The following is a 27,109-nucleotide window of genomic DNA, read 5'->3' on the forward strand; positions in this document are numbered from 1 at the left end:
GGGTGTCAAACTCCGTTTCTACTCCCATCCACTAGTGGCAGAACATGTTGTACTTCAGTCTACACCAGAAATTACGTCATGTTTATGTATAAAACTGAGGCGAAAAGGCGGGGTGAATCAGTGCGACGAGTTTCAGTGAACCAGAGAGGTAGTGGGCGTTTTTCACGTTAGCCAGTGTTGAATCATTAGTGCCTGTACATTAGATTTGCGTCTGATGACGGGCAAAAAACTTACCTGCAATGAAGTGTTGGGGCTTCTTTTCGCTGATCCTGATTCGGAAGGGGAATACAATCCTTTTGAAGATGACAGTGATTCGTTTAGTGACCACGCTTCTGATAATGCCCAGCCTTGCGGTAGTGCAGCCGGGGAAAGTTCGAGTGTCTACCAAGCACAACAAACAACTTCTTGCCATGTTCCCCATACAGTAGATAGTGGTGTATCCGATGTCAGTGGGGATGGCGATGTTTCACGGGGTCGGGGTGTTAGTGTGGAAGGTGTCGGTGAAGGTAATAAGCCTGGGGCAGCTGTTGAGGTCCGGTCATTTTACCGCGTTAGACACCTAGCTCCCCCGGTCTTCTGACCATGATAACCATGTTGCTACCTTTACTTCAGGTCGCGTTCCTCTCCGTAATGTTGGGGACACAAATGTGGTTCAGTCTTTGCCTGCCACTATTCAGTATTGTGCTTTATAACATGTACAAGGTGAGGGCCATTTTGGAAGTGGAAACTAATACATTTTTCCATTCAAATATGTGTCATTTCGTGAAAATTCTATAATCCAAGATGGCCGCCACCCTATGACGTCATAATATGCAAATTAGATGGGTAAATCTAGTCTCCACATAAACTTTAGGTCATACTAAACATTTCTCTAATTTACAGAAAGTCTCTATCTATCTATTCTATTATCTATTTTGAAATTAAGATGTCAAATCGGAACATTTCAGAGAAAACAGGGTACCCACGAGAAAACTTGAAAAAGTCTTAAATTTAGTATTCATAATTTAGGCCTTGAAAAGGTATTACATTTTGTCAACAGGTCTTAAATTTCGTCAACAGGTCTTAAATTTCATTCATCAAGTCCACATTTGTTTATTGTTCGTTGTGACAACGAATCTTAGTACACCCAAACGTCGCATCCAAAATATCAGGCAACCTGTATATGGCTATGAACTGGCTGAGATGCTGGCACGATATAAAGGATAAAACTAGCTAACGTTAGCTATTCACTACCTGCGCTAGCTAGCTAGACAGTTATCTAGGACACTGCCCTGTCAGAGACAGGGTAATGCTAGTTAATAAGCTTCTGCTATCAAAGGCAACAGTGGAGCGGGGCTTTTGGGTGAATAAAGAAATTGAAACTGAGCTCCACTGGCTACCAGTAGCTGCTCGCATCAAATTCAAGTCACTTATGCTTGCCTACAAAGTGCTTACTGGGTCTGCTCCCACCTACCTAAATGCTCTTGTAAGGGCAAATGTCACACCCAGGACGCTGCGCTCATCCAGTGAGCGTCGTCTGGCACTGCCCCCAGTGCAAGCAAGGCAATCCAGACTATTCTCAGTTGTAGTTCCACGTTGGTGGAACGACCTGCCTAGCACTACCAGAGCAGGAGCGTCCCTCCCTACCTTTAAGAAACTCTTGAAGACCCAACTCTTCAAAGAGCACCTCTCTTCCTAAACTGGCACCTTGGCTCAACCTGCACTTAAGCAGCAACAGGCCCGCACTTCTTTTTTTATTCTTTCTATGTCGTTTTATAAGCAATATTTATGGTTACACCAGGTTTTTTAATGCTCTTAGCTTGATTGTTCTCCCTTGTACGTCGCTTTGGACAAAAGCGTCTGCTAAATGACTAAATGTAAATGTAAATGTAAATGAAACGTCTAACATTAAAGAAGACACTGTTGTACAGGGATGCAAACAGCGCGCTTTTCGTCGACTCCCGTTTTTTTCACAGCAGTTTGGGTTACTTGATTATAATTTCATCAACACTAATTCTGGATTGCCTCCACCAAACATGTAAATAAGAAGTAAGCAAATCAGCAGCGATTATTTCCCAAACCCTCAAAAGCTGTTGCAATTGAGATTTTAACGTTACTTTCTGTTTGAAGATAAGGTAGCATAGTGTTGAAGAATGGGTTAGTTGAAATTGGACAACTTTAAATTAATGAGATTGAACAACATCATACAGATAAAATAAATTAACAAGGATAGCAAAACCAATTGATAACGGCAGAAAGGCGTGCAGGACAGGACGTCAGATCACAGTGACACAGGCTGTTTTTTCCCCATTATATGTGAAGGCTGAGATATTCATAACACTTTATTCAGACTTACTGTTGGTCCTTTTGTAATACCAACAGCTGCACTTCGTTGTTGATAAGTAAAGCCTATGTACTGTTCTCACTACGTGTTTAGCATTACATCGCATAACTATGTTTCTAGATAACAGCTGTTGCCATTTCCACGAGAGGAACATTTGAATGATGTCAAAGTAAAAGTCCAATACTAAACGGTGTCTGTTTCCATAACAACAATACAAGTAATATACATTTGCTGACCTGCCTTTTTGTAGTCCCGGTAATCTTTTATTTGGCATGTTGGTGAGGTTATTTTGAGGACCATTTCTCAATGGTTTTGTTATTTAATTAATGTTTGTTTATTAATAACTTATTTTTAACAAATAACTCAATTATAATTACAAAGAGGGAAATTCGCAACTCTATCACAACTTCCACTTGCTCCCGCAATTTAATTGCAACAAACACCTAAAAATACACCGTAACTTTTATGGAAAAGCTACCGCTATAATAACTTGGCTGAATTCATCAAACTGGATGAACAGATTGCTGCCAAAAGCGCAGAGCTCCAAAGGCTGTAGGATCTGTTGTATTACAACCGCACACAGGTTCACCCACAGACGTATCCAGACACACATGCACACACACACACACATGTACACAAACACACACACACACACACACGTCCACCCCTCACAGTTATTGTTTTAAATGGTTCTGTCTTGTGATTACATTTTTTTTATTTTATTCATATGCATATCAGGAAAGGTGCGATGTTGGTCTTAAATTTCATTCAAAGTGGTCTTGAAAAGGTCTTACAAAGTCTTAAATTTGAGATGAAAAATCCTGGGGGTACCCTAGAAAAACCTCTGGCGCCCAAAGGGTTAAATATTTTAATCGTTTGACAGCACTAGTTTTTACACACATTTTTATTTACCAGTCCGTGATGTAAAAGTTCATGACATATGTAAAGTGTATGGATCCTATCCATTGAGCAAATTACCATGTTGGAAAATATAAAAATTACTTTTCGTTTTTGAGTGCACTCAACTTTTTATGGTTATGGATAAAACAGATTTATGTTGTATTTGCAGATAAGGAATTCCAAGAACGTGGCTTGTTACCACAATGGGTCCCAAAGGGTGAGGACAAAATCTGTAGAATTGTATCTTTTTTGGATAGCTGTTTCTGTCTTCTGTGCACCAGGTTAGTTCCTACAGCTCTAGTGCTAGAGCAAAGTGCTAACAGCACCAATACTCCAGTAGCAGGCTATAGGTTGAGTATGAAGTATGAGCAGCATGACTTCTCTCAACGGTTTCTGGCTAATTTGACCATGAGGAACAAAACTAGGGTGCTGTCGTTTACTGTAACCCGAGCGAACATCGATATTTTGCCACACCCTTTTAGCACGTGTCCAGCGCATTTGTATTTCAGCTTCTGAAGGTCGTAGACACTTGAATTTATTAATATTTAATTTTATTATTTTACTTATTGGCTTTTTTGTTGTGTGCTTTTGTTGTTATATTGCTTGCTTCCTTCTTGCTATAATTACAGTTAACTTGACCTGATTTTGTGTTTTGTGCATAGAGTCTGGGACCTCGTTCATAGTTGTAGACTTTTCTGCGCCTGATTCATTAGCGCTAGTGATCGTGCATGGGATTGTCTACAACCCCACCAGTTCCATTCTGTACTTCTGGGGAAGCTGCCTCATCATTTCGTAGGTTTCCCCTTTCTCCTGCTCAATCTCAGATAACTTTGTGAAATATTATTCCTTAGCCCTCTCATTCTGTTTAAATAATATGATGAAAGGGTTTGTCATAACAACAATTTTTTTGACTACAAGCAGGTCAAGTTTAACTCAGCTTGTGTAAACTTGAGTACACTTCTATTCAGTGCTTATCTGTAGTTATCTCAGCAGACATTTGTCTTTGAATTAATATACAGAACAATGGGTTTCTGGTTATCAATTGCTACTGTGCTTTGAACAATCTGGGTGTTTGCATGGAATTTGCACATAGTATAGAATCTGCCCAACAGGGCCTCGTTTCCCGATAACGACGTATCTTAACGGCCTACGTGGATTTTCGCGACATCGTACACTAAGTAACACTTTCTATTAACGTGCGTTTCCCAACCATCAACTTAAAGTCAGGTGCACGAGCGCAACGTGCACGAGTTCTTAAGTAGCTCTTAGGAGCTGTTTACGTCAGGTTAACCTGTTTACGTTAATTGCTGTGCTTAGCTAGCCTATGCGTGCATCGAACGTGCAATGTGCACTGAATTCGGGGCGGGGATAGTAACGCCATCTCCAGCAGAGTAGCCTATTTAAACTGTGTTCCCATTGTAAGGACATTTATTACGATCTGTCTGAGAGTGGGCTGTCAAAGCTAGCATCATCGAAGTCATACAGTACAGTAGGCTACATACATTCAATAAAATGAACCTACATTTGAGTCCAACTGCATGACCATTCTTACCCTACACTTACCCTTACAATAAAGAAGTGATCCTATTTCAACCATAACTTCATTTTAAATAATGTCTTTCTTTATGACATTTAGTTTATAGTTTAGACAGCAACGTTGACATCTACAGTATATTCAACTGCATCCACTACATAATCTCAAACTTTATTTGTTGGTAACTCTCCAAAAAGGCTACCATTAACACATTTCTTAATGAAAAGGAAACATGCATCACAATAATACTTCAGTGTAACCTGTACCTATGTGGAGTGCAAATATGTCTTGCCATTACACTACCCAACAGCCCTACGTCTGCTAACACTACAGAATGCATAATTCCTACGGGCACTGCACTAGTTTTGTATAGCCTAATCTTTATTTTCAAATACTCAATATTCTTTATTTCTATTTTGATGGGAATAGGCAGGTGAAACAATGACATTCTCATGATGTGCTATACACAGAAACATCGTTTGGATTTCTTCTACAATAGGCCGAACGACACCCCTGGATAAGGTGTCGAGGGGGTTGAAGCGTACGTCATGCGTGACTGTATGAGCTATGAAACCTAGCGATTTAAAAAAAGTTTCAATGAAGAACATAGTTGCAAATATATATGTATACAACCATTTAGCTATAAAGCTACCATATAAGCCAATGGAGTGGTGGCATAAGCGCTAATTGTGCCATAAAACTACTGTTTGAAAGCTTCAGTTAAGACCGACATACTCTGCATTGGTCGCGTAGCACATTTCAGATCAAACCGAGTCATTATAAACATATAAAAAGTTGTGTAGATAGCTTTATTAATGTAAAATATTCCTCGCTTCAAGTAGCCATGTTTTTTTTTTTAAATTCCCCTTTCTTCCGAACGACGCCCCTGGTGGATTAAATCGCTAAGTGTGAAGTTACTACTGGTCCTGACCACACGTAGAATTCTTCTCAACGAAAGATACACTTAAGCTAAGTGTGGCGTTGGGAAACCCGTCTGCAACGTAGGAATCCTCTTACGAGCGATTTCAAGTGCTTTTTAGGCTAAGTGCGCGTTCGGGAAACGAGGCCCAGATGTGTGACAACATGGGATAGAAATGACATTCATTCTCATTTGAATTGATTTATCTGTTTTTGTCATCTCCAGTTTAGATGAAGGACATAATTTCCTATTTGTCCGAGGGATTCCACTCCTCAAGCAAATCAAGTACTTTAGTCTGTCCTACCATGGAGAGTATGCCTTCGTCACGAACGACGAGCAGGTCAGAGATTAATAACATTAACAAAGTCAAAAAAATTCTATCAGCTCTAGCATACAAAAATATCTATGGAAACTGGTGTCTATGAGTACAGGTTCACACTTAACAATGACATATTACTTGAGGCTTGCAAATTGTGTTCATGCATGCAAAAAGTATTGGATGCTGTGAGTAAGTTAAGTATTAAGACATTGGTTTTGGCCTTCTGACATAGTTTTGGTGATTTTCTATGTTTGGTTTTCTGAATATTTTTGCGTGTTTGTGTGAATATTAGGGCTGTAACGATATTGGATCGAACCGAGAAATCGCGACACTCTGGGCCACGAAGGAGGCAGAACCGCGTGCCTCAGCAGTCACTTGATACAAAAAGTTTGGTTCGCTAGTAAAGGCGGCTGCTTGCTTCAGCGTTGGGGTTAATTGTTGCGCAAAACTTACTCAGTGCAGTTCATGCTCCCAAAGGTTGCGCGTGTTGTCATGAGCCTGCCATTTGCTTGGCAGATAGAAAGCTGTTTCCCTAACAGAAAGTCTGAAGCTTGAAGTTCTTTTCAAACCTTTGCTTGGGTAGCACTGCTAAACTGAGCAGACATGCAGACTACATTTTAGTAATCTCATCACGTAACATTCGTTTTCTAAAAACAATCACATAGTATTGCATGTTTTACTGTGGTAGAAAATACGTTAGCTTAATGCTAACGTATATGGGAAATCCTATAGAGACCGCGCTAGGTATTAGCATCAATTAATTCGCGTTAATGTTTTTGTATGAGCCTGACATTTGCTCTGCAGATAGATAACAGGTTCCGAAGTTTGTTGAATGTTTTTCAACAGCTTTGCTTTGAGTAATAAAAACCTCAATATTTGGTTATAAATTGTTTCTTAATTTTTTTATAGCTCATACTTATTCTAATGTGAATTAGAAAATATATTTTAAAAATCGCGAGGTAAAAAAAAATAAAAATAATATCGTGGGGTGTATCGAACCGTGGGTCAAGAATCGTGATACGAATCGAATCGTGAGGTAGGTGTATCGTTACAGCCCTAGTGAATATGTTTTTGGGTGTGCATGCATGCTTTTGTGAGTGTGTGTGTGTGTGTGTGTGTGTGTGTGTGTATGTGTGTATGTGTGTTTGTGTGTGTGTTTTCAGGTTTTTTGGGGGAAAGAGGGTACGGACACAGTACAACAGCTTCGGGTTTCCCTGGGATGGAGGCTGTTTTCCAGTCTGCAGCTGCTCAAGGGTGACTTTTCATATGATGCAGAATACCCGCTGCTTACAGTGTTTTGGGACTCCAACAAACAGCTGCAAGAGGTATACTGAACAAATGTTATTTTACAAGGTATTGAAACATTCATTGCATACAGTCAGAATGCATATGTGGAAGTTATCTTGCAATCAAAACATCAGAAATGGACTGATCTGTGAGTTTGGTGTTCCATCACTTTATTCAGGTTGTTGCGTATCCAATATTTAAACAGGAAATGTGTTACTTGTACCGTCATTTATGTTATCCTGTTTGTGTGTGTGTGTGTGTGTATTTCTGTACAGGTCATATACATAGTGTTAAACAACATAGGCCACGTGGTGAAGAGGGAAATACCTGTAGCAGAAATTTCCAAATATAATGCCTTCGCTGCAACAGCCAGTTTTGCGGCTTTATACTTCGAGTAAGACATAAGTGTTACAGTGTGTTACACCACATACAGTAAAAAACATCAGAGGATTTGTTTGAGATATAAAGTCAATTAAATGACATGGTGGCCAATCAGTGTACCTGGTCTCCTTGCAGCGAATACAGCACCTTCAACGCGCCCAACCCCTGCCCCTTCTACTGGGAGACTTTCGAGAATCTGCCCCAGCCTGAGCCGTACAACCGCATCCAGCACTACCTCACCAGGCCCCCGCTGGTCACCATCTCCTCTGGGCTCCACTCTGTGGCCTCCCTGGCCACCTACCAGAGCCTCTTAAGCCATCTTTTGAAACTGCACTCAGAATACATACAGGTGATAATTATAAGGGATTTAAATGGGTTAGTTTTCACACATCTTGTGAAATATTCTCTGTAGGACTGTAAGGGCAAATTAGGGGGAAAAATTAGACTGCAAATCGTGAAACAAACGGCAAACGTGATATATTTGTGCATTTTACATAATTTATAATCTATATTCCTGAATGCAACAATCAGTCTTTCCCACTCATAGACTTTAAGAATCATTTTTGCGCCAGTAGGTAATGCCTGCCTTTTCCGCCGGCCACCACCTCAAGTACATTTCAGACCTGTGGGAGACACTGAACAATGAATGTCTTCCTGATAGCATGACAGGGTGCCCACTCACCATTTGTCTTTGCAGGACATCGGTGACCCAGCACAAAATCCAATATCTCGCTTGTGGGCGGATAAAATGGTGTATGAGGTAAGACGTACATGAAACTTAATATATAAATTGGTTGGATGCAAACTTCTTGTGCGCTGTCTGGTTATAAATATTAAAGGTAGAGTCCACTATTCAGTTTCACGAAAGGTTGATGATATTTGAGCTCAAAAGCCAATCACAGGGGTGCAAACTCGTCACCTTTCAGAGAAATTCACCTTCTTTTATCCAAAATAGGTTATTTGTGTGATTCGTGTAGATATGCAATAAAAAATGTTGGGGGGGGGGGACCCTCGAAGTAATCTGCGATCGCAAGCTGTCATGAATATTTTTTTTTCAAGCTTGTTCGTTTGGCCAACCCCTGTCTTCATCACAGACACGCTTTTTATTTCAAGTCTTCGGGTTTGTTTGAAATGGAAGGTAGCTGCCTTAATGCCGTAATATACAGGTGTAATACAAGGCATGTCTTTTGGGTGAAGGCATTTTTTTAAAAAAAACCTTGGTTACGAGCGGCCTTTTTCAAATGGCATTTACGGTAACGTGTCACGTTGGTATGCTGCAAGAAAGTAAGGCTATAAGTTAGGCTATCTAACGCAGGCTAACGTGCTTAAGTCAGAGAGTTTGCTGATAGACGCCTCACAAATCACATCAACCACTTTAGCTGGTTACAATAACGATGTTATCGGATAGTAAATTTTCTGTCTCTCGGTAACTAGAAAAAATCCAAGCACGAAAACGCCCCAAAAATTAGATTTACATAAAAGATACAGCCGTCAGCAGAGTTTGGCCCGGAGTTTAGCTGCTTATACACCGCGTTCCACATTATTATGCAAATTGGATTTAAGGGTCATAAACATAATTTTTTTTGTTTTTCAATTTAAGTCATGGGTGGTTTTGTGTCTCAGGGCTAATTGAATGATTGAAATCAATCTCAGACACCTGAGATAATTAGTTAGCCAGGTGAGCCCAATCAAAGGAAAACTACTTAAGACGGATGTTCCACATTATTAAGCAAGCTACATGTTTCAGGCCAAATGGGGAAGAAAAAGGATCTCTCTGCTGCTGAAAAGCGGCAAATAGTGCTATACCTTGGTCAAGGTATCACAACATTGGATGTTTCCAAAAGAATTGCGCATGATCATCGGATGGGGAAGAAATTTGTCACTGATTCACAGCACAAGTGGGTTCGGTCAGACAAAGGCAAGATAAGGAATATTTCTGCCAAACAAATGCGTAGGGTCAAGAGAGCAGCCACTAAAATGCCATTGAATAGCAGCAAACAGGTCTTTGAAGCCGCTGGTGCCTCTGGAGTCTCGCGAACTTCAGGATGTAGGATGCTCAAGAGGTTTGGAGGTGTCCTTAAACCGTATTCGGCCACCCCTCAACCCAGCTCACAAGCAAAAAAGGTTGCAGTGGGCTCAGGACTACATAAAGACTAACTTTCAATCTGTTTTGTTTACGGATGAGTGCCTTGCAACCCTTGATGGTCCTGATGGATGGAGTAGTGGATGGTTGGTGAATGGCCACCATGTCCCAACAAGGCTAAGACGTCAACAAGGAGGTGGCGGAGTCATGTTTTGGGCCGGAATCATGGGGAGAGAGCTGGTAGGCCCCTTCAGGGTCGCGACGGTGTGAAAATGACCTTGGCAAAGTATGTAGAGTGTCTGACTGACCACTTTCTTCCGTGGTACAGAAAGAAGAGTCACGCCTTCCATAGCAAAGTCATATTTATGCATGACAATGCACTATCTCATGCTGCAAAGAATACCTCTGGGGCATTGGCTATAGCAGCCAATGCCCCAGAGGTATTCTTTGCATAAAAGAAGAGAAATTCATGGTGTGACCCCAATCTTACCCTGACCTTAACCCTATTGAGAACCTTTGGAGCATCATCAAGCAAAAGATCTATGTGGGTGGAAGGCAGTTCACATCCAATCAGGTGCTCTGGGAGGCTATTATGGCATCCTGATAAGATATTAAAGCAGAAACAATCAAATAACTCATGAGTTCAATGGATGTCAGAATTGTAAAGTTGATATCAAAGAAGGGGTCCTATGTTAACATGTAACTTGACCTGTTAAGATGTTTTTGATTAAAACTTTTTTTGATTTCAGTAAATATGGCCTTCTTATGCTGCAAATTCAACAAATGACAATTTTTAGGTCTTTACAACCTATAAAATATCTTGAAACTCTGAGACTTTGAAACTCTGCATAATAATTTGGAACACTGCATTTTGAGTTTTTTATTTTTGAAAAAAATACTGTTATCATTGGGAGGTTTGTTCAATACAATTTGAATTATACTCTAACAGTTGATGAATTGAAAATTATACTGACTGAATGTGCATTACTATTTAGGAAAATCTGAGCAAAGTGTCATTTGCATAATAATGTGGAACGCGGTGTAAGTTACATATAACATTCATGCTGATATGAATTGTATGGTGTGTCTGTAGAACATGAGTACTTGTCAACATAAACAATTGATTGTTGTTTACGTTGCACATGAACATGTTTGGGCCAAATAACCCGATGGCGGTTCAGATGATCTACCTTCAGACAATGCCAACACTCCTTCCATGAACAGCCAAAAGCGCAAACGGCAGAAGACATGTAATTATTCAGAGAATTAACTGAAGTTTGGCTTCACCTACAAAGAGACCGATGGTGACAAATTACCAGTGTGCGTTGTTTTCTCTTCTGTGCTATCAAACGAAACAATGAACCATCAAAACGGCAAAGACACTTTAAGACAACAAATGCTCACTTGAAAGAAAAAAACATTTAATATTTCCCGTTTAATAACTTTTGAGGGCCAGCAGACCTTGATGAGACAATCAGCCGGAGTGTGCAAGCTAGCTTTAAAAGCCTCTTATTAAGTTGCATTACGTGTTGCTGAGACCAAAATTCCATACATAATTGCGGAATGTTTAATTTTGCCAGCAGCTAGTGATATGTGCAAAACAATGTTTGGGAAGGATGAGTATGTAAAAAACCTGAAAAGCATCCCAATGCCCGCCCTATTGATAAATTGGCAGCTGATGTGAGGGCACTTTTAGTCGCAAAACTCCCGAAGGCAGATTATTTTGCACTACAATTAGATGAATCCACCAATGTGTCAAACGACGCTCAGCTTTTCGCTTTTTTGTGATTTGTCGACCAAAATGAGATTCAGGAGGAATTTCTATTCTGTAAGCAGTTGCCTGGACGTAAAACAAGTTCAGAGATTTTCAAAGTGGTCGAATTTTTTTTCCGTGAACATGATATACCCTGGCCAAATGCTTCATAGGGAGAATGTTGTTGCCAAAGACATGAGTGATGAATTCTCAAACGTCAGATCATTAACTAGGTGTGAGATATTTCATCCATACTGACAGAATATTAATAAGCACGCTAAAGTTGAAGAAGGGACCGGAGGACGAAATCAGGTTTCTGGAGGTTTAATTCAGCGTGGAGTCCTCCTCTCAGCTGCTGCTCAGAGAAAGGCCTACCTGATAGCAGAATGCAATGGCATTTATACATTCAGTCAGGTTACAGTACAGAAGGAGGGGGGGAGGGCCACACCCTTTAGGTGAGAGGAGGGGGGGGGGGATACAGTGAGAGGTTCACCTATGGGGGGGAGGGGGTTGATGCCAGGACACAAAGGACTCTAGCAGGAAGAGGGGGATGGGAGGGTCACATGTCAATTGCTGAGAGAGACAGAGTACACATCCAGAGTAAGTTGCAGATACAGAGCAAGCAGTTAATGTACAATATTTCCAGTTCCATCAATACTTAAGCTTCTCAAGCTACTCAATTCTTTGTCCCTCCCTAATTGAGTGATGGCTTACTGTAATGGAGAAAAAAAATCAATAATAATCAGAATAAATTGAAACGAGTTGTGTGGCAGATAATGTGTAATTCTGTTCAAACATACGTAGGGGAGTGTGTGTGTGTGTGTGTGACTGACACTTAGTTCCAATAAAATATATGAATATCAGGCCTAAATTTGGGACAGCAGGGGTGGTAGTCCCTGCTCAGTGTCTCTCTTGGGCTGAAAAAAGGTGAAGACCCCTGAGCTAGATAACTGTCTATCATTTAATGCAAATTGAACTCTTCCATTTCAATAGTTTAAGGTTATTAAAAGTGTCTAGGGTTAGCTATTTAGCTAGCAAAAGGATCCGTATGAAAGCTATAATATCCAATCGTCACAGATTGTCCGGTAAGAACAAATAATGTCAAAGTTCCAACGATGAAAAGAAGAACGGTATTTATTTTCCACACACACACACACTCGCAAGACATTAATTGGTAGGATGAATATGAATGACTGATGACCGTGGTTTCTACAGAAATGATAAATAACAAGACATATAGATATGAATCTGAATATATTACGGCTGTAACATGAAAGTGGATCTGTCCCTTTAACTCCGTGCTGCGTTACGGTGAACATTCCATTTGAGCGTTAACAACGGTAACCATTTGAAATAGCGGAATAACTAAATGATGTTAACAATAATAATCACCAAACAGTGAATGATTAAACCTTACATTAAATACTATCTATAGTGTACCTACTGTTGACATGAAACGGACTAACCGCTGGTTGATAGCGGCAGCCTTTTCAACAGTGCGAAATCTGCTAGATTATAGATAAAAGATTACCATTTCCCTGCCATTCTGTGATCGGCAGTGATCGGCAATCGGCAGATCATGATTTTGGTGATCGGTGACCGGCCCCAAAAATGCTGATCGGAGCATCTCTAGTTCAAAGCAATTTGATGTATATGATTAAACTGTTACCAGAGCACAAAATTGTTCACAACAGCACAAAGTTCTTCATAGGTCTTGAATTTTGCTGTCAAAGTGCAACAGATCGATGCATTGAACTTGAAAATGTGCAAAATGTTCTTATATATAAAATAATTCCCAGGGGAGCATGCCCCGGACCCTCCCTTTTTCTTCCCTGATGAGTTTGTACCCCTGTGCCCCACTGTTTTTATTGGCTAGGGTTATTTATTGATTTCCCACAGGAACTTTAACGTTATTACCATTTTTTCCAGAGTATTAACTGAACCGTATGTAAATCCATAATCGTATGTTATCCAATTTTATAAAACCAGCCAGTGTATTGACCATACCCATGTATTAACCGCAGTTTAATGAACGATACCTCATGCCATGTAGTTGTACACCCCCTTATTAAGTGTTATTGTGTAGACTTGGAATGGATGCTAAACGTCTAATTGTTAAATGATCCCCTGTTGACCTAGAACCACAAACGATTATCTTCAGACCTGCTTGCAGTGGGTAGTGAAGCAATTCAACTTTCATGATCGAGAAGGGCAAGGTGAAGGGGGGACTTCTCCCCTCTCATTCACTAACACTACATTGATATCAGATTAGTTCTTTCCTCCGCTGATGTCCCATTATTTCTCTCAGAATTGTTTAATGTGAAGCCATTTAACATCATCCCAGCCGACCCATTAACGTTTTATCTGGCAGAGTTACTGTGCTTGTTACTATCTACATAACTACCAGGCGGGGGAAAATGCATTCTTGTGTATAGGAAACACCTGCGGAGATTTTGCAAAATCAATGTTTAAAGCGTGGTCAATAGTCTGGAAGTTACGGTATTTGCATTACTTTTATGCCTCTGTCACAGGACTATTTCTTCTACATGGCCAGCAATGGAGTATCTTCTTCTGGATTCAATGTTGAGATGGACGGATATTCACGGATATACGAGAATCCAGATATCACCTTTCCAGATAAAGTGTACCTGGATCTAGGAGGATCTTTTAGTTTTTCATTGTATATCAACACTGGATCGCCCAACGAAGATTCTCGAGGTGGGTAATGTACAGGGGTTTCAAGAGCTTAAACGTTTTGATGATTAAGTAATTATATGAGCATGGAGACGCATACTTGGCGAGGTGCAGTAACTGTCAAAGGGTGTGAATTAGTGTCAAATTAGTTTGACCATTGAGGAGATGGGAAGGGGGTGTTCATTAGCTTGATACCCAGGTAGCACACATACCTATACAAATGTATATCTTCACTGTTCTGTATGCCAATTTGGTATGCTCAATGATAAAGCTCAAATGTATCTATTTGTGTGTTTTTTAGCTGCTATCGAGCACACATGGCTTTCATCAGAGGTTTCAGACGATAGGTTTGTGTATGTAGCCGTTGTCAGGCACGAGTTCTACAATCGCGCAGCCATACTTCACGAGGTAGCTCACACATTTACAGCATTACATATTTTTGCTTATGCTGTCTGATATTTTTGACATTATCTCTTTGTTTCCCTAGTCGGTGCAGCCAAATAATTAGTCTGCTTGATACTTAAATGTTAAGGGGATAGTCAGTGTTTTTTTGTTGTTGAGAAAAAGATCATTTAATAATGAATTATTAATAACATATTAATAACACTTATTGTATCTGAAGAATAATAGTTGGCAATTGTTCTTGTGTTGGTTGTGTGTGTTTTTTTTAAGTTTTTCACATTAAGAGCTACTAAGTGCACCATTAACCCTAAGATCATGCTTGGAGTGACACACCCATGCTTCTCCCATTGGCTCAGGTGACGATCTCCGACAGAGGGGCGTTCCCAGGACAGTCCCTGGCTGGAGAGGGACTCCTGCCCTTCACTGTGGTCTTGAAGGTGATGACCTACAGACGATTCAATTCAATTTGATTTACTGTATATAGCGCCAAAACAATACAATTTCTGGAGCCCAGGGTCTGAACCCCCTTGAAGCACAATCACAACAGGTGTCAATCAGAAAGAAACCTTATGCAGAACATGCAAGAAATATGCAAAAAAAGAGCTTTCTTCTGAAACGCATCAGTCTAGCATTGTTTTTAGAATCTAATGCTATTACAGGACAGACATTGGCGAGAAACTGAATGCTGTAACCAAGATACGGAAAGAAGCGGGAAGCACAACCGTGAAGGTGGATAAGAACATCAGAATCTCTAGCTTGAGAAACTGATACTTTGCCGGTTCACAGCGGGCAGCTTTATTAAATAGTACCCATAAATGACCAGTCTCTGCAAGCAATGAAAAGGCTCAGGAATGCTAGCTTTCGATGTAAAAACATGCAGGAATGCTGCACAGTGGGTGGAAGATGATTGAAAATATGTTATGGACGTATAAGTTGAGGTGATTGGATCACAGAGAAGACATTTTGTGAGGAGCACAATGCTTCCTCCATTTCCCATATGCCCACACCTGTGCTCAGGAGAAATCCTGTTTGTGCAATTTCAGGTGAGCGACTCAGACATGAAGTGTTTCCAGCAAACCAACCTTGGGATTATTTCTCAGGTGAGTTTTCTCGCCTAACCTTTTCCAATAGAGATTTGAGGTGGAGTGTGCAGTTTTGACCTATTTTACTAACAACATTTTCTTAACAAAAACATTGGACAATCTCAAAAATTTCACTTAGTTACAGTTCATATAAAAACATGGCTACGGAGCTTCTACACAGAATGTGAGAGAAATGCACATGGAGAATAGTCAGTGGTGAGCATGGAGAAATGCACACCGAGATGGTCAGTGGTAAGCATGAAGAAATGACAGGATCCTGTGTTTGAGTCATCGCCGTTTAAAGATATGTTACAAGGGACTCTAAAGTCTGGGATGTATACACTCATGGACATTTCTGGAGGAGAAAAATCAATGATATATTGCAGTTGCCTTGTTGTTTAGACGTACTTGAACAAAAGAGATGCCCCGATAAGGTTTTTTGGTGCCGATCACCGATCACTGAAATCAGGATCTGCCGATCTGATTACACCGATCACCAATCACGGTGTCGATTGAACCATTCTATTTATTGTGTAGCATTATTTATGAAATTAATTATTCTTAACAACTAAATTCTCACTCCCACTCACATACTTCACTCACTTTACACACGCACTCACTCACTAACTCACTCGGAGAGGGGGCATACTAGAGTATTCAAACCTTACTTCTGATTAAGCAGCATCACTGGCAGATTTTCATTTTTAGGAGTCAACCTGTTCCTTTTCTCATCTAAAATATGGCCTGCTGTGCTGAAAAGTTGCTCGCTACAGGGCTCGTGACTGCGACTGATCTAGTCGCATATGCGACTGGAATTTTGGCTGTGCGACTTGATTTGAAACCACGGTGCACCTATAGAAATAAGCAAAAATGTAAGGCCTGCGCCTAGAAAATGGGCTAATGTAAAAAATCTTTGCATCAAAGTAAAACTTACACGGTTCTTATTCACCTGAAGCAAAATAGAAATACATTTGGGATTAATACCCTGTCGCGCTATGCAGGGTCGCTGTTATGGATTTCTGGGTTGACGTTGGAGATAGAGGGTGATTCAGTGAGGTAACGTTAGCTTCAGCCTTAACGCATTCATCATACTGTGGTTTGTGGTGAAATCTCAGGTGGTTGAACAATTCAGTTGTATTGTTATGCGGTGCAGACACAACCCTAACGCACTCTGTGCATAGGATTTGTTCTCGGATCATCTCTTGCCCTAACTCTTAAAAGTAAGATAGCCGTCTCACTACCTAGATGTCTCGCTAAGAAGATGTCTGAGATATTTTTACAGGTGAATTCGAACGATCTTTTAAGATAGCATGTACTATAACGTGTCACGTTGGTAAGCTGAAAGAACGTTAGGCTAATGTGCTAGTGTTAGAAAGTTGTCTGAGCCTCACAAATCACATCAACCATTATTGCTGATTACAATAATGGCGTTATCGGATAGTACAGTGTCTATTTCTCTGTAACTTTAAAAAAAAAACACAACACATCTGTAAACTGAGTTTGGTCCGTCATCTTTGTTTACAATTTGCAGTTGCCGGAGGTAGCTGGCGCACATATTTTTAGGTAAAAGGCAGCTTCAAGGCTGCAACCTGCTACCTTGAAATATGACCGTCACTCTGAGGATTTTAAGGTATTTTATAAAACCGGAAGTGACAGAATAACGGTTTTCCAGCACGCCTTTTATAGTGGTGCGCCTAGATATTTGCTGGTGCTCCCAATTTTTCTGGGTTAGGAGCACAGTGCAGTAAGAATCATTTCTTACCATTGGTGGCCTGAAATGCCTATCTCTAACGTTTTATTGAAACGTCTCTGATAGTAGTTCTCGCAGATTTTATGTCTGATCGGCCATGTTTGATCGGCCGTTTTTAGAACGACGTTCAAAACTGATAATGGGAATATCAGCCTATATGGATTGGCGCCGATCAGATCGGAGCATCCCTATTGAACAACAAATAGATCTGTTCAGCTTTGGGTTAGTTTAATATCCAAGCGATGGGTGCAACCTTGTACATACTGTTCAAACACAAACATAACGGTATACATTAGGGATGGGAATCTTCACCATCAAGGCGATACGATACACATCTCGATACACTACCAACGATTCGATTAATTCACGATTCATGGAATTACCAGTGATAAGATACGATACGATTCTCCTACCTCCTGCGATCCGGTGCGATACAGTACGATCTAATTTTAAAACAATGCGATCCAGTGCGATACGATACGATACGATACGATACAATACGATGCGATGCAATGCAGAAGAAAAGTACACCATGGAATACATAGTTCAAGTTATGGCACTTGAAGCATTAAAGCTGGCTGTACCTTTTATTTTGAAACAAAGGAAGTACAACTTAGAGAGTAATTCATTGTAGGTCTCTGGAACTTTAGGATACAAGTGTAACCTTTAACAAAAATTCAGATTTCTCTTTAGTGCATGTTGTAGAACAATTTAAGCCCTACACAAAGGCATGTTTTCCAGTTAAGCCTTTAAAAGTGCTTTACGTTTATACATGAGGTAAACCAAATAAAATGGGCTAATACAAAAAGGTCCAGGCCAGGAGATTCCATCCACTATAAAAACTAATAGGAAAGCATTAACAGGAACATATTGCATTTTCCCCAAAATATACAATGCACACCATTGATGAGTACACCCCATTTGAAAAGTAACATTTTGAACAACATTTTAATAAGCACAAGTTATTTCCTAAATGTGCATAGGTAAATGTTATGCCCAAAATGTGCATACAATATCTGATGAGCAAAGTAAGGTTAATAATGTAACTTAGGTGACATTTTGGAAATAACACGTGTTCTTATTGAAATATAGTTCATAATGTTACTTTTCAAAAGGGGTATACTCATTATCTCCATGCACTGTAAAGGTGTTGGAGTAGCACTGCTAGCTGACGTCTCCGGGGACTGGACCATGTTGTGTCGCCGCTTCAGATGTGTCGACATATTAGTTGTGCTGCCTGTATATTTTATCGCTGCTCTGCATAGTTTACATATGGCCGTTGTCTTATCCAGCTCTCCATCTCGTTTGTAGAAGCCAAAATCTTTACATACCGTAGACTTAAAGCCCACAACCGAATGTATTACCTCCGTTTCGTTTTCCTCCATGCTAGCGCGCTATCTGTCTGGCTGGCTGCCTCTTTTCAATAGCACGTTTGTTTGGACCCGCCTATTAGCGCGAGCCTTGAGCCGAGATTTGAGCAGAGACTGGTAGGACTGGTAGGACTAGTAGGGATAGAAACACAACTGGAACTCAGAGACACGTTTCTAAAAAGTTATAATAATAGATAATAATCTGTTTGTATCGATGCAGATAATTTTGATACGATGCATCTCGAGTTTATGTGCGGTTTTTACCGATGCAGACGTTTGCAAATCGATGCAACCGCATCTTACATGTCGTATCGATTTTCCGATGCGCATCGGTGAATCTTCCCATGCCTAGTATACATACATAATTTCCTCGTCCAATCCCAACAGGGTCTGAATAGATTGACCGTCTATATTGGCTGTCCTCCTGGTAAGCGGTTGGCCTTGGACATCACTAAAACACTGGAGGAGTGTACCCGTCTCAACAAGCGCTACTTCAACTGCCCTTACCCCGCATCTGACATCCCCTGCTTCTACTATGAGGACTGTGAGTCCTGCACTTATAGAGTTTAGATAATTGAGATTAAGAGAGTTAGAATGGCAAAAGCGCATATGCAATGTATGCGTGAAATGAGATAATTGCTTGCTGTAAGGTGTTCATGCTCAAGGCTCTCTAAAGTGTTTTGAGACAATTCCCATTGTTATTTTTGCAACATAATTAAATTAAACTGAACTGAATAGATTAGGAGGTGTGCAGGCTGCAATGACACATCCAGGATGTATGCTAGTAATAAGCATTCAACTATTCAGGGTATTGCAAGTTTTTCCCATACTTTTTCAGTTCATACAGTATGCTGTTTATGCAAATGTGCACAATTTATCATCTTTCTCTCTCTCTCTTTGCACAGTGTTTTATCCCTTTTTCCTCATCCAGGACATGGTGTCTGGGGAATCTGGGCCATTCCTGGGCAGGTATGAGGATGACTGGATGTGCTGTTATGTTGTGTATATATACTGTGTATGTGTATGCGATCTTTTCAGTGAGATTGATCTGTTATTTCTGTGACTCCTCAGCTACACCTTCAATGTAGTGGGGGGTGGTGCGTACTCCAGGAACAATATCCGCTACTATAGTCCCGAAGAAGTATTAATGTATAACAGTAACAACCACAGGTAAGCGATTTACCAGGAATAACTACTCGTAATGACATGGCTGTTACAACCAGAGCTGCCAACATACACGATTTTGGCATAGCAGATACGATTTCGAGGCCCCAATTACGCTGCTACGCTTAATATCCTACGCATCACCCAACAAATCGATATCATTCATCTAGCATGCAGCCACGTGCATGTGTTGACATCCAACCAGCCCTAAAGCTCACATATATGTAAGCCGTATTATGATTTGTCCCTTGCGTAGTTGGGGGCCAATAGGGTAGTAGATTTAACAGTAGGCAATATGGCTATTTTATCAGTGTTATTATAGGCATAAGCAATATGATATGGAAGGAGAGAGAGAGAAAGAGAAAGGGAGAAGATATGTTTAGTAATGCTGGCATATGACATTTAGTTTCGTAGTGTACTTATGGAGGTATCAGTCGTAAGCTTTATGGTTGCAGGGTATACAGCAGTGCCCAATTGGCTGGTGACAGTTGCAACACGCTTGTATGCTGTACAGGAAGCAACGAGGCAATCAGCCCAAACCACACCAAAAATATGGCTATAGGATGCACTATGAAATCATTACCACTAAAGATTATGGGAACAGAATGTTCGATTGTGTTGTGGTTTTTTGTTAACCTAGAAATAGTGTTAAATAGAAACTTTGGGTTGTTTTTATTACTATCAATCAATGAAGAATAGTAAGATGATTTCGCCTCAGAGAGTACTCGTTAATAGCTTAGAAGACTATCCTTCCATGCCAGGAGGAATACCTCAAGTTTGGTGAAGTCCAATTTTTAAAAATTTTCGTGTGGTTTGTTTAAGTGCATTTACTTTGCCAGCGGTAAGAGCTGAGGCGAGGGCGACGGGTAGTTTTGATATAAATTCAGCTGTTAAATCACCATTCAATTTGCAGCTTGACTACTGTTTTTTTTATATATATATATCAGCATTCTTAACACACACATACAGTAGGTGCGGTACATACAGTTGGCAGCTGCTAGCTTAGTGATGAACTTGTGTAAATATCTGTGAATATGCCCTCATGAATATGAACAATTTCATACGAAGTTGCACAGGCACCCTGAGGGTTTCTACCTTTTCCCTTTATAATTGTTTAAGATAAATGGAGAACACTATGACGTCAGCTAGATAACTAGCTATCATTTCATGCAAATTGAACTCCTCCATTAAAATGGTTTAAGGCAGGGCTCTACGCTAAGGCCTGTGATCCTCTGCTTTTTCGGAACGGGGATGATGGTGGATGTTTTAAAGCAGGCCGGTACCACACATTCAGCCAGTGAGGTGTTAAAGATGTCCGTGAACACGAACTTCATACGAAGTTGCACAGGCACCCTGAGAGTTTCTACCTTTTCCCTTTATAATTGTTTAAGATAAAGCGAATTATTCTGAGATGGCTCATGTTACCATGGAAACAATAAACAAAGCTATGGCTATCAGAAAAGTTGTCATTTTTCTCAATGATGGTCAATTTGTAATTTAAGAAGCACTATTTCAGTATTTCAAAGAGAATGGGATGTGGGAGCATGAGAACAGTAAGCATCAAGCAGCAATTATCATAGACATATATCTATAACTTATTGTAAGTTTTTACATGTTTGAAAACAGAACGTCTCATGGAGGATGCTTGTTAACGCTATTGTTAACGTTAACCTCCTCCACTTAGCAATCTTCAAACAAAAGATTGTGAATCTTTTGTTTTTCATATGTTGAATTTGAATGTCACCTGCAGCCCAGTTAATTTGCACTTGCAGAGGCTTGATTGCTATTTTGAGTTCCTTTTAAAACTTTATTTGCACTTTCTCTTTACTTTCAAAAGTATATTTGCACTTTTAATTTGTATTACTATTTAATGTATTTATTACGATGATTACATTTGTATTAACTTGTTACTCATACATTTGAAATTGAAATTCCAACATTTTGAATCATTATTTAAATGTATGGAAATAATCCTTAGATTAGTCGATTAATCGAACAAATAGTCAATAGATTAATCAATTACCAAAATTATCGTTAGTTGCAGCCCTACATGCTATCTTTTGGGTCTATTCTGGTTTTATTTCCTTGCTTGTTTGCTGTGCACAAATAGGCTTAGGCCTACTGCAACTGAGTTCTCTGTGTGGTTTTATGTTGTTTTCTGGTGCACAATACAATTTTGATGCAATACCTATCAGTTAGATTTTCTTTAATTCATTTCTAGGCCTCCACCTGTAGCAGGTGCTGATGTTGCTTTTTGTGACACATGACAATCGCTTATTAATTAGAATGAATGGATTATAGATTTAATTAGCCTAATGGAATATCAGGGTACCCGCGAGGTCTGAAAAACTTGAAAAAGTCTTAAATTTAGTATTCATAATTTAAGGCCTTGAAAAGGTATTAGATTCTGTCAACAGGTCTTAAATTTCGTCAACAGGTCTTTAATTTCGTTCATCAAGTCCACATTTGTTTATTGTTCATTGTGACAACGAATCTAAGTACACCCAAACGTCGCATCCAAAATATCAGGCAACCATATGGCTCTGAACTGGCTGAGATGCTGACACAATATAAAGGATAAACTAGCTAATGTTAGCTATTCACTAGCTGCGCAAGCTAGCTAGACAGTTATCTAGGACACTGCCCAGACACGGGATGCAAACAGTGTGCTTTTTGGCGACTCCCGGTTTTTTCGCGGCAGTTTGGGTGACTTGATTATAATTTCATCAACACTAATTCTGGATTGCCTCCACCAAACATGTAAATAAGTAGTAAGCAAATCAGCAGCGATTATTTCCCAAACCCTCGAAAGCTGTTGCAATTGAGATTTTAACGTTACTTTCTGTTTGAAGATAAGGTAGCATAGTGTTGAAGAATGGGTCAGTTGAAATTGGACAACTTTAAATTAATATATGAACAACATAACCTATACAGATAAAATAAATGAACAAGGATAGCTAAACCGATTGATAATGGCAGAAAGGCGTGCAGGACAGGACGTCAGATCACAGTGACACAGGCTGTTTTTCCCCCATTATATGTGAAGGCTGAGATATTCATAACACTTTATTCAGTCTTACTGGTGGTCCTTTTGTAATACCAACAGGTGCACTTCGTTGTTGATAAGTAAAGCCTCTGTTCTCACTACGTGTTTAGCATTACATCGCATAACTATGTTTCTAGATAACAGCTGTTGCCACTTCCACGAGAGGAACATTTGAATGATGTAAAAGTCCAATACGGTGTTTGTTTCCATAACAACATTACAAGTAATATACATTTGCTGACCTCATGAATAAGCAGAGGCCAGAACAGCCTATTTTGCAAAAAATTTGTAGCCCCGGTAAATATTTAATTTGGCATGTGGGTGAGGTTATTTAGAGGACCATTTTTCAATGGTTTTGTTATTTAATGAATGTTTGTTTATTAATAACTTATTTTTAACAAATAACTCAATTATAATTACAAAGAGGGAAATTTGCAACTCTTATCACAACTTCCACCTGCTCCCTCAATTTAATTTCAACAAACACCTAAAAAACACAGCAACTTTTATGGAAAAGCTCCCGCTATAATAAGTTGGCTGAACTCATCAAACTGGAACTCATCAAACTGGATGAACACATTGCTGCTAAAAGTGCAGAGCTCCAAAGGCTGTAGGATCTGTTGTATTACAACCGCACACACGTATCCAGACACGCATGCACACACACACACACACACACACACACATGTACACAAACACACACACACACGTCCACCCCTCACAGTTATTGTTTTAAATAGTTCTGTCTTATGATTCCTTTTTTTTATTTTATTCATATGCATAACAGGAAAAGTGCGATGTTGGTCTTAAATTTCATTTAAAGTGGTCTTGAAAAGGTCTTAAAAAGTCTTAAATTTGAGATGAAAAATCCTGGGGGTACCCTGAATATAGATAAGCTAAAATAATCGGAGTCAAATAGGTTGGAAACTCCTGACCTAGATTGCATCTCAGATCATGTAAGGCTCTGGCTTCTGGGGCCCCCGGCCTAAAACATTTTCACCTCGCTCGGCTTGCTACTACTTTCTAAAACATAATGTTGGCAGCTCGTACAACTCCACATGTTGACATGACTTTTAAAAAGACTGATTTACACCAGATGCAAGACTGAAAGTATGTCTATTTTTTAATGGGGAGTGTAACAGCACAGATAATCTTGAAAACGAAAGTGTTTCGTGGATCTGTATAGACACTTATTAAATGTTAAATGTTAATGCTAAAGAACAATTGTTAAAAGGCCACCAAAATGTATGCACCCATTAGCAGTTTTTTGTTTTCATTTTAAAATGTAAATTGGTTGAAGCTGTCGGTGGAAATGGAATGTTGTGTGATTGTGGTGTCATGGTCTGCTTTGATTGGTCAGCTCCACGAAGACTCTAATGTGGACTTATGAGGACCTGCCAGGCGCAGTCAACAGAACCAAAGAGGGCTTTGCAGTTTTGAGTGGAGCCACTAACAAGATTCGGTATGAATGTCGACTAAATTGTATTGTTCTTTGAGTCTTTGCACTCAGTTTCACTACACTATACGTTTATTTTATAAATCTACATATAACTGCTATTAAAAGCTAATTATTGCTAATTTTATTGTTTTATGATGCTCCATGTGTTCTCGAAAATGAAAGCTTGAGTGGTCTCTTTAAGTCTCTCTCCTGAGTGGTCTCTCTAAGTGACACATTTTCTGTATGTAGTTGGATATGCCAGAGGAACTCTCCATGTGGAGACCTGGTTGCCCAGGGACTAATGGCTCCTGATTTCTACTTCGTGATAGAGGTCTCTAACAAGTGAGTTGGTGACATCTCTGAAAAGAGAAAGATGGATAACATTGGTGTGCTTGTGATCTCAGATAACAATACCGGGGTGCGAAAGGAAGCAAATCTGTGTGTTCAGTAAGAAAAAAAAATCACCTGGTCCTTATTGAATAGTTAGGTTACAAACAATGCTGAATGATCGCTTTAACTCTGAATAGATAATTAACTTATGATTTGTACTTATGAACTCTGGGAACAGAAAGAATTGAAAGCTAACACTTCATCCACTGTAGTAAATAGCTTGTCTTTATTAAAAATAGAATTATAGATGTGTCTGAAAAAGAAGATAGTGAACAGTAAATGTCTTCTTACAGGGGTGTGGATATGAGCACATACTGTGACTATGCACTGCGGTTTGTAATTCAAGTTCATGGATTTCCCCTTGATCCATCAAGAGCACTTTATTACATGCTGGTAGGTTTCTTTCACACATATCACACCATCCATTCTTCCATCCATCTTTTTGTACGTATAATGCACACGTCTCAATCTTTGTTAGGTTAGTTTGTGTTGTGGCAAATATTGTAACCTGCAATTTCACTGGTGAAATCCTTAAATGTGTGTGTATTTATGAAATGCAAGATCGTATAATCATGCAGGGACTGTCTTATAGATTAATCAAATCTTTATGATTTTTATTTTTTTATATAAACAATGAAGTAAACAATATATTTGGAAATAGAAATATTTTCATCAGTAGGAAAGTAGTAGGGAGAAATCTGTCCACTCACTGGTCTAACATGTTATAATTATCCACCTTCATTTGACCTCAGATGACCCTGGCCACCATAGTATCGCTGTTTTTCTGCTATATTGTGTTCCACTGCTTTGGCCCTGGAGTCAAAAAACTGGGAAAGGCAGCTTATGAGGCTGCATTCTCCCGCCCTAAGATGGAGCAGGGTAAGACCCATTCATTCAACATATTTCAGTTACCTCAGGTACAGGTTTCTCACATGGATAATTCCATTTTTTTTTTTAAAGATACATTTACAATAGAGTGACTTTGGTTATGGAGAGGTGCTGAGAGACCGCACGATATCAACCCTCCTGCAGTAGCAAAATTAAATCCTTAAAATCTACTCATAAACCGTTTAAAAACTGCTGTAAGACTATCATAATTAAGTTGGAAGATGCGTAGAAGAAAGAAAAAGATGTCTCAAGAGAAAACTGGCAACAAAGAACAAGAGTTGTCTGACCACGCCGATGAGGGAGATGTAGAGGAAGATGGCGAGTGTGTGGTTAAAGACGTTGATGCTAGCGTTAGCACTAGCCCTAGCAATGCAGATGTCATGAATGCCATAAAGGGGATGGACAAGCGGGTCACAAATAAAATAGACGGTGTGTTCCAAGTAATTAAAAAAGTTACTAAAAGAATGAAAGTCGCAGAGGAGCGCATTTCAGGGGCAGAGGATGAAATGGTTCAGCTTCAGACCGTCATTCAATATTTGGAAACTCAAGTTAAAGGGCTGACGATATGGAGAACCAGTCGGAGGAATAATCCAAGGCTTGTGGGACTGTCAGAGAATGAAGAAGGGTGAGATGCATGCACGTTTTTGGAGAAATGGATAAGAACAATTGGTAATTGCTTTGCGTTTCATAAAAATTCATGTGTAATGTGTTGTAATATCACAAATGGAAGCCATTACACACCGGTTTACAACACATCTGGTATCCTCTACTCAAAATGTGCCTTCACCCTTTCATAACACTGGGCCTCACTCCTAAAGCAGGGTGGTTATGGGTATTACACATGGATGCACCAGCAAAATAGCTGCAAAGATCCTTCAGTTCTAGGCTTGAAAACTAGCACACCGCTAGCATTGGAGCGCGCACACAGAATTGGCCCACAGCCCCAGAAAGTGAATAACAGTACATCTCCACCCAGAACACTCATCATGGAGTTTCTCAACTACAAACAAAAAGAAGAGGTGCTAAGGGCGGCTAAAGTGAAGGGGGCGTTTAAATACAAGGAGTACACCGTTCAATTATTGTCAGACGTCTCAGCTGAAACTCCCAAGAAACAGATGGCCTACAATGGAATCAACAGAAGCTACGTGAGATGGGAATCAACCAACATAGGATCATCTTTCCATCGGGTGGTTTGCGATGGCGAGGTGGAACACTTCGTCGAAGGATTGGATAATGAGAGAAGGTAGAGAAGGACAACCGTTTCTGCGAAAGATAGTCAGCGTGTTTTTATTATATAATTTTCCATAAAAAAAGATTGAAGAGAAGGCTTAAAGTATGTTAGGCAACGGGCTGCTTCCTCCACGTGTAGGCAGAAGGCTAATATAA

The 27,109-nt window shown here is 39.8% G+C and overlaps 1 protein-coding gene across 1 annotated transcript in view; it reads left to right on the forward strand.

Annotated features, from left to right (window-relative positions):
- The window catches only part of LOC308382866 (cation channel sperm-associated auxiliary subunit gamma-like), a gene marked incomplete at both ends in the record, with an annotated part of 30,251 nt that extends 5,460 nt beyond the window's left edge, over positions 1 to 24,791 (forward strand). The window contains 15 exons of the mRNA XM_080860387.1: positions 3,886 to 4,015; positions 5,902 to 6,016; positions 7,159 to 7,320; positions 7,558 to 7,676; positions 7,799 to 8,012; positions 8,361 to 8,423; positions 14,031 to 14,217; positions 14,495 to 14,601; positions 14,952 to 15,032; positions 15,639 to 15,695; positions 19,185 to 19,341; positions 19,703 to 19,766; positions 19,869 to 19,967; positions 24,368 to 24,469; positions 24,695 to 24,791. Of these exons, the coding sequence (XP_080716513.1) occupies positions 3,886 to 4,015; positions 5,902 to 6,016; positions 7,159 to 7,320; positions 7,558 to 7,676; positions 7,799 to 8,012; positions 8,361 to 8,423; positions 14,031 to 14,217; positions 14,495 to 14,601; positions 14,952 to 15,032; positions 15,639 to 15,695; positions 19,185 to 19,341; positions 19,703 to 19,766; positions 19,869 to 19,967; positions 24,368 to 24,469; positions 24,695 to 24,791 (1,754 nt within the window). The remainder of the gene's footprint in view (positions 1 to 3,885; positions 4,016 to 5,901; positions 6,017 to 7,158; positions 7,321 to 7,557; positions 7,677 to 7,798; positions 8,013 to 8,360; positions 8,424 to 14,030; positions 14,218 to 14,494; positions 14,602 to 14,951; positions 15,033 to 15,638; positions 15,696 to 19,184; positions 19,342 to 19,702; positions 19,767 to 19,868; positions 19,968 to 24,367; positions 24,470 to 24,694) is intronic.
- Between the last annotated feature and the right edge of the window lie 2,318 nt (positions 24,792 to 27,109).

This window comes from Sprattus sprattus (assembly GCF_963457725.1).
Source record: "Sprattus sprattus genome assembly, chromosome: 2".
In the NCBI taxonomy this organism is placed as follows: domain Eukaryota; kingdom Metazoa; phylum Chordata; class Actinopteri; order Clupeiformes; family Clupeidae; genus Sprattus; species Sprattus sprattus.